This window comes from Rhagoletis pomonella, unplaced genomic scaffold (genome assembly GCF_013731165.1).
Source record: "Rhagoletis pomonella isolate Grant_MI unplaced genomic scaffold, Rhpom_1.0 Rhpom_scaffold_00009, whole genome shotgun sequence".
NCBI lineage: Eukaryota > Metazoa > Arthropoda > Insecta > Diptera > Tephritidae > Rhagoletis > Rhagoletis pomonella.
The window spans coordinates 32,746,416-32,754,440 of NW_023458563.1; the positions used below are offsets into that span (position 1 = coordinate 32,746,416).

At 38.6% G+C, this 8,025-nt stretch overlaps 1 protein-coding gene across 2 annotated transcripts; it reads right to left on the minus strand.

The window, feature by feature from the left end:
• Positions 1–286: 286 nt before the first annotated feature.
• LOC118745733 (protein Gawky) lies at positions 287–7,544 on the minus strand. 2 transcript variants are annotated; one of them, XM_036479362.1, is made up of 9 exons: positions 6,845–7,544; positions 5,291–6,786; positions 4,818–5,183; positions 4,472–4,756; positions 4,226–4,404; positions 3,936–4,083; positions 3,668–3,873; positions 1,512–1,791; positions 287–1,451 (listed from the first exon to the last, which is right to left on the minus strand). In XM_036479362.1, the coding sequence occupies exons 1-9, from the start codon at positions 7,326–7,328 to the stop codon at positions 702–704; spliced, it is 4,194 nt and encodes a 1,397-aa protein (XP_036335255.1). In that variant the 5' UTR covers positions 7,329–7,544; the 3' UTR covers positions 287–701. The 2 variants fall into 2 exon arrangements, with proteins under 2 accessions (XP_036335255.1, XP_036335254.1); XM_036479361.1 differs by having other exon boundaries at positions 1,512–1,779; positions 6,845–7,430.
• Between the last annotated feature and the right edge of the window lie 481 nt (positions 7,545–8,025).

Sequence of the window (8,025 nt, forward strand, 5' to 3'; positions counted from 1 at the left end):
TCACAGATAATTACAAATACTCGGCCGAATCGCGAATTCCATGAGAACAAATATTCCTAAAATTATAAAGCAAAACAAAAACAAATTTTCCCCATTATTTTAGTTTTGCTTGTTAAATAATGGGAACAATTTACTCACACAAAATTGGTGATAGAGCTCATTCTTTATATTGCTTCTTCCTTATATTTTACAAGTACAAATACGCAGCTTATCACATTATAATAAAACTCAAGTATGGAGATATGTCTATTTTAGTCTTAAACTATTGAAAAGAAAAATCATACAATTTTCATTACAGTTCTTTACTTTGCATTTTTTATTTTGCATTTGTCTTGATTTTATAGGCTCAATAACAAATATGCTGTCTTCACTGAACCATTTCGGCAAATTAAGTGTTAAATTAATTCTACACTTCACATTTAGGCATATAATTCGTAATAATTTTTAAAATAAATGTTTTGAAGCATAAGTGTGGTGTTTAACCACAATTAATTTTATATTTAGAGTAATTTTCGTTTAATTTGATTGAAACTACAATCCTGTGAACCACAAGAAAAAATTACATATAAAACTCTAAGTCCATTCGTCTATCAGTCAATCTATATACCTTGTAATTCTGTTGTAACTTCGTCGAGTAGTTAAGAATCATAACTTGATTTATATTAAATACAAATTTTAAACGCATTCTTCTTACTGTAACTTTAATCATCTACAATGGAGCAAACAAACTTGGAAATATAATCATATTCATCCCTACCAGATGGTCTTGGCTGATTTTGTGGATTTTGTGTTTGACGCCATGCAGGTGCAGCCACAGCGTTATTACTTCCGACAACACTATTTGAAGTGGCATTTGAACTACCGTTACCACTAGTAATATTATTACTATTTCCGTTTTTGCCACTGTTTGAGCTGCAAGCACCAGAAACAGGTTGATTTTGACTATTGCTGCCGTTGCCGTTGCCCCCAGTGCTTCCACTGTTCATTGCATTGCTTCCGCAACCATTATTACCACCTGAGCCGCTCGCTACTGAATGGGTGGCCATGCTGCCGTTAACATTACCACCGCTTACACCACCAACACTACCACAGGGTCCTACATTGTTATTACCACTGCTAGACGATATGGAACCATTTCCACCACTAACACTTACGCCACTATTTGAAGCATTGTTCGCCCCATTGCCTCCGTTTCCTATTAAACCACATCCCGAAACAGTGTTAGACGTCTGTGGCAAATGTTGTAAAATACTTTGAACTTCATTTTCACTCGGCGACTCTGCACAAATGGTAGTGCTACCGAGAACACAGTTATTTAATGTCATTTGGGCTTTGTTTGCTTCTTCGCGAGTTGCATATTTACATAAGGCAATTCCTTGATTTAAATATAAATGAAAATTTGCAAGTGGGCCATGCTGCATGCATAAGGTACGTAAAGTTGAGCCATCAATCTAAGGAAGACAGGAAATATAGATATAAGAGCAGCAAGTGAAAAATAATGCAACACATACCTGTGCGGTCAAATTTTTGAGTAATAGCCATGTGGAGTTCCATCCCGAATTTGCTGTATTCCAACCAGAAGTGCTATTGGGAACTCCACGGCCGCCTGTAACAACCCATCCATTTGAACTGCCAGCAACTACCGAGGAATTTGTTACGGATGGTACGCCAGTTACCGATACGCCTGCACCTTTGCTTGAACCTAAGCCTGGTGGTGGACCTCGAGAAGTCTTGTTCATTGAAGTTGCCCATAATTCCGACGGGGCACATTGTTGTGGACTATCGGACCAACTATATTTAATTAGTACACATATAAGTATGTAAAGGGGGGGGGGGGATGAAATAACACAAACGGCAATAAAGCGAAATTTGCTTTCTTTCACTTTTAAATGGGAAATAATATCAAAATCTGAGTTTTTATCTTATTTCCCATTGCTTATTTATACTATTTGTAACAGTTTACTGACAGAAGGAAAAAGAACTTTGTTTATTCTAACATACAATTAATTAAAAAATGTGATATAACTCATATGAAGAAAGTAATATTCACAAACTATTTTTACTTATGACAAGTCCAACAAAATATAGGGAAAGCGTCGTCCTTAATAACTGCTCGTCCAATTGGACCTAGCGCTTTTGTATGAATTTTATCTGCATGCTTTTTTAATATGTTGAAAGCATTGCTGGAAAACCTTAAAATGTTTACATGAACCCTTGGCGCAATAAACAAGTGAAGTAACAGCTTTCTCGCTTTATTTTCTGACATTCGGCTGCCTTGTAGTCAAATTGTAAAGGGAATTTTTCATATAAGGCAGAGTCAAAATCGTTCTTCTCACTATTATTACTTCACCTGGTGTAATTCCGACATAGCATAGAACAAACAAAAGTTGCCGCTCCTGTTTGCAGCATATAACAAAGAGAATATTGTTTTGAGTTTTATCTACAGTTAAAATTTCTGCATTATCATCTCTTGCTTCTCTAAATCCGAACTGGGGAGTTCGTTTACGAAGACAAAGCGAACATGTGATACGAAATAAAGACGTAACAATATGTAAAATTTTACCTACTCTCAGACTTCTAAATTTGGACGTATACCCGGTACAAGCAGGTGCGATGTATGGCGCAATAAACAGGTGAAGTAATAAAACAGCTTTCTCGCTCTATTTTCTGACATTTGCTGTCACACTTTATAGGCAAATTTTCAAATAAGGCAGTCTCAAAATCTTTCTTCTTACTCTAATAATACTTCACCTGGTATCAGTCCTCCATGGGTGGGGTGCATGCAATAACACTATACGCAATAATTCCCATTACTTGAACATTAAAAATCAGTTTCAGAAGTAAACTAGTGTCATTTTATTATTTTCTTTTTTCTAAACGGGTCACTACCTATGTGGACTATTTTTGCTTTATTACTAAATTGTTAAGTTTAAAAGTTGGTCTTATTACACAACGAGAAATGAAATAAAGCAATTTGTGTTATTTCACATTCAATTTGGAAGCAACACAAATTTGCGTTATTGTCGTTTGTATTATTTCACCCTCCCCCCATGTAAAAGGTATCAAAATAATATATGTGAGTAGTCCACTTGCAAACAGCGTTATGTATTTTATAATAGTAACATCTAAATTTAATCTTTTTTATTACCTGAAAATTCGGATAAATAAGAGCTTATTAACATTATAACATAACATAACATGACACAACATTAACAGTTTATACGACGTAAAGCAGTTGTCTAAGTTCATCAGAAGATGAAGACTTTTGAGAGTTTATAAATTAGTATGATAGGGACTTTTGAAATAGTTAACATTTGATGCTATTTTTTCAGAATATAGAAAGACTTCGCACTGTTAATGGACATGAAACCACTTTAAATACTGGTACGTTATCTACCAAAAACTAAAAAAATTTACATAGTGCGCTTTGCAAGAAGACTACTCATAGATTAGCACGATATGTGAAACGTGAACACACCTCATCCAAATTTATAATAACATTAAATTTATTTAAAAGGGAAACAAATCGAATTTATTATGCTTACAGGATTAATATTTCGATTGAACTTTGGGTGAAGCGTATTCATTGTAGTTTTCTTTTAATATTTTACAAAAGTAGTTGTATGTTGTATTCTAATCTTTGTTATATGTTAGAAAATCTCTCTACCTTTGAAAGTTTTGATTGCTTGATGATGGATTAAAGCTCCATGTGGATGAGGATAAACTTAGCGGTGTTAAATCAGTCGGTGAACTTTTGCTAGGATTTGCAAAAATATCAGCTTCTTTTGGCGTCGAATTAATAGACAACGGAGATCTAGCTACACTGCCGGGAGTTATACTAGGATCGTCTTCTATACTTTTAATCTGGGAGCCCTTAAACATTTTGAGAAAGTATTTGAATACAGCCCTTCGTCACAGGCAAAAAATAGAACTACCTTCCATGGCTTTCCTGGTTCAAATTCTTGAACTAAATCGGTGTAAGTCGCTGCAGGCGTAGGTTGTGCAACGGACCAGTCTTTATTCTCAGTTTCAGTGGATGAGTCTGGCCAACCGTCACCAATACTTCGTCCAGTTGACCAAGTGCTATACAAATGTAAAATACATGCTAAGCTATTAATAAAAATTTCTACCAAATTTAACAATTTTTTACCCACCAAATTTAAAATAAGAAATATTACGTATAGCAAAACTATAACTATTAAAAATCATATACATATGTGCTTACCCATCATTTTGTAGACCCAGGGGGCCCATAGTATTTCCAGGAGCGCTAGATAAGTTTTGTTTGGTTGCTCCTGGTGCCCGAGAAAAATCTGTGCTTTCAGATGTCATATCCTTTTCTGGAAGTTTCCACTGATTTATAAGCTTTGACTGTGAATTTGGACCACCTGGATAACCACTATGCTGCAATTGAATATAACAAACATATCATAAAAATTTGTTTTTCGTTATAAGCCTTAGCTGATGATACCTTAGACAAGTTCATTTCTGAAAAATTGCCTTGCAAAGCACTTATGGCATCATGCTGTCCCCTAATATACTCCAGGTTAGAACTGTTGGCATGTGCTGCAGGATGCTGTTGTGTGTTTTGTGGCATGGACTGCTGCTTTTGCTTTAGTATGAACGCTTGTTGTGCGTTTATTTGATTTTGTAAATTTTGGATTTGCTGCTTATATTTGGCGATAGCATAACTAATTTGTGAGTTATTGGCATTGTTGCCACCACGTGTCAAGGACTGCTGTGCCGCTTGGAGGTGCTACAAAATTTCCACATATTACTTCAATCAAAAAAGGAAATAAAAATAAAATATTTCTTACTTTTATGTTTGTTAATAATTGATACAAAAGTACGAGCATTGAGGATGGCAAAGGCTCTGATAAAATTTGGCTGGATAAGTAACCACTATGCACAGCTAATTGTATTTGCTGAACAAGAACACGTAGTTGTTGAGCAGATGGTTGGCTGTTACTATTCGAAGCCGCATTTACAGCCGCAGTAACATTAGCAACCCCCTGTCCAAATGCGACGGCAGGATTCATAGTCTGCGGTCCACTTGCAACATTATGTGGTGCTGAATTCAGATACTTTTGCACTGGAAGTGGTTGTAGTGAATTGAGCGCTGCCAGGTTTGAATTATTACCGCTGGCACTAACAGCGTTGCCGCTCATATTATTTAAAATGTTCTAAATAAACCGAAAATAAAATGTATTCACTTATGTAGACACAACGTACAGCAAATAATAAAAGCATAAAGGATATAAATGTTCGCTATGTATGTAATAGAACTTACCGGAGGGAATGGCATAGTAGGCTGAGTGGCCGTTGGAGGGTAGCGCCCTGGAAAGCTACCAGGATTAGGGTGATCACCATAGGAACCCAAAGTTTCTTCGTGTCTTCTCCAATCCATCGCCATTGTAGCATTAGCCCGGAGGAGGTCTGCAGCTTCTTCGATGTTCATATTGGCGTTTATTAGAGCTCGTTCCACGTCCTCTTTTTTAAAGCCATTTTCAACAAGTACTCGGTATTGTTTACTCTGTTTGATCACGTCAGTGTTCAGGTTACCAATGTTAACGTTAACACTCCCTATTTTCTGTTGGGTTTTGCCTACAATGCCGCCGTGCCCATTCCAATCTGTTGACAAATCGGTTCCGTCATTTCCTGTTGCCGCACCCCACCCTGCGGCACCAACAGGCATTTTGTTTTGACTTTTATTCCAAGATGCAGGAGGATCATTCCAAGAATTAGCACCACCTACACTGACGCCTAGTTGTCCAATACCAGCGTTAGTTTTGTCATCCATCCAGTTTACGCCGGAATTAGGGCCCACATTATGGTTGGTCTCATCACCCCACGCGGCAGCATTACGAGCATTCACATTCGGATTGCTCGCATGCACCCACATAGTATTATCAGGTTTATGCTGATTGACGCCAGCACCGGGACCAACACCTGAACCAAGCCGGCCTTGGGGACCAACACTGCTAATGGGATTATTTGTATTACCACCAACGACTGGCGCATTTAGTACACCCTGATTGCCGCCTAGTCCATTTCCAGCTCCGCTGCCAAGACCAGCCACCGTATTTGTGGTATTTTGGTTACCTACAGCGTTTCGAGTTAAATGCCTGTTCATTGGATCAGAAATATCCTTCCAATGAGAACTACCTCCGCCAGATACACGTGACTGTTGTCCCCATAAAGATGTTCCATCGTCATAGTTAGGTATATTTCGTCGCTGTGGTGGGGGCGATGGTTCCTCCCATCCAGTGACTTTACCTGCCATTGAAGTAATATCTTTTGGTCCAACAACCGCTGAAGATGCGCCCCAATGAGCATTTACATTACCGCTAACGCCGCCAGGATTTATAGCGTTGACACCGCCGGGTCCGATGCCAGCTACGCCTGCACCAGCAACTACAGCACCAGTGGACACGCCGGCACCTACTCCACCGGGCCCCACTATTTTGTTCATTGCAGGTATTTGATTATGTGTCATGGAATGGTGTTGTCCCCACATTTCCGATGTTCCATTTAAACGTCCCGAAATCCCTCGAGGATCACCACGAATCGGATCACGTGGATCTAACATGCGTAAATCACGCGGCTCGGCAGCTGAGGTGCCCCGAATTTGATCACGTGGGTCAACTCCGCGCATTGCTATTACGCCGCTTACTGTACCACTGCTCATTTCACGAGAATCGCTCCAATTATTACCAGCTGAGCCACTAGCTGAGACTGAATTTACGCTACCAGTAACATTCACGCCAGGGCCACCAGTAGCACTACCTGAAGACACATGTAACATTTAAGTAAAGAATAGTGAATTTTTAGTATCAATACCAACCTACGGCAGACACACTGCCTATGTTCACAGATGGCGCCCCAGCAGCATTTCCAGATGTGCCTACGCCAACACCTACAGAGCTTTGACCCCATTGTGGTCCGTTCACAGGAACATTAGCGGCAACTCCCGTCGAACTGACTCCAGCTACGCCGACAGCACCTGCAGATGTAGGATTATTTGATGAACCAGTCCAAACACTGCTACTGTCCGCGCCATCATCATCTTCTCCCCATGTTCCACCTAAATTAGACGATGGTGTATGACCCCACGGTGTTTTTTGAACTGGCTGAGTTGGTGGCTGGCCACCGTTTCTTAAATTTAATTCCCACAGGTCAGTGCCATTATTTATAGTTGGTTTCCACATTGTTGGTGCTCCAGATGGGTCCTTGTTTGTTGGCTCAGGTGAACTAGGCACTTCCCAGTTCGTATCCTGATTAACATGCTGGCATCCCCAGCCATCCTGAGAAAAAAGCGCTTCACGCATTGTATTTAATTGCTCTAATTGATTTTTAGCAGCTGCGGCAGAAGTACCACCACCAACTAATCCAACATTACTATTGCTATTGCCAACATTATTATTATTCGAGTTCGAAATACTAGGGCCAGAATTACCACTTCCAGTGTTATTTGTCTTAGTATTATTAGCACTACCGTTATTGTTATTATTGGTTCCACCGTTGTTACTGTTGCTTTGTCCAGGCTAGAAAATGCCGAAAATTAAAAAACATTCGGAAGAATTATATGTCGCATATATAAGGTTTCAGATTTTTTTATTTTACATTTATTTCTATATACGTAGTTATAATATTCGTTATCAAGGCTACTCTCGATTACGTAGGTCTGACGATATTTTGATAATTACAGCCTAAGTACATAAGGCGCTTAAATATACACGCAAAGACAAAAAATTTCCGAATCAATCTCCAGACATATGGAAACCCGTTTTGATTTTGGTACAGTATCACTACAATTAGAAGCTGAGCTGGTTGATTTTGTTAAACTAAATTTTTTTATATTGTGCCGTGCTCTGTGAAAGCTATTTTTCGGCAAATCTGAATGAAACAAAGTAATTTCAAAGTAATTTTCACTTTTCTTAGGAGTCAATCATTCTTCAAAAATTAATACTAAAATAAAGCGTGTATGTTGCCTACAAGTAAAGTTACGATGATGGTATCGTTGGT

Coding starts and splice junctions, on each gene's coding strand:
- LOC118745733 (XM_036479362.1), bottom strand. CDS start 7,328: ATGCGTGAAGCGCTTTTTTCTCAGGATGGCTGGGGATGCCAGCATGTT. Junction 4,084..4,225: donor CTGGGTCTACAAAATGATGG/GTAAGCACATAT, acceptor ACATTTGTATAG/CACTTGGTCAACTGGACGAA. Junction 1,792..3,667: donor AGCAATCAAAACTTTCAAAG/GTAGAGAGATTT, acceptor AATTAAATATAG/TTGGTCCGATAGTCCACAAC.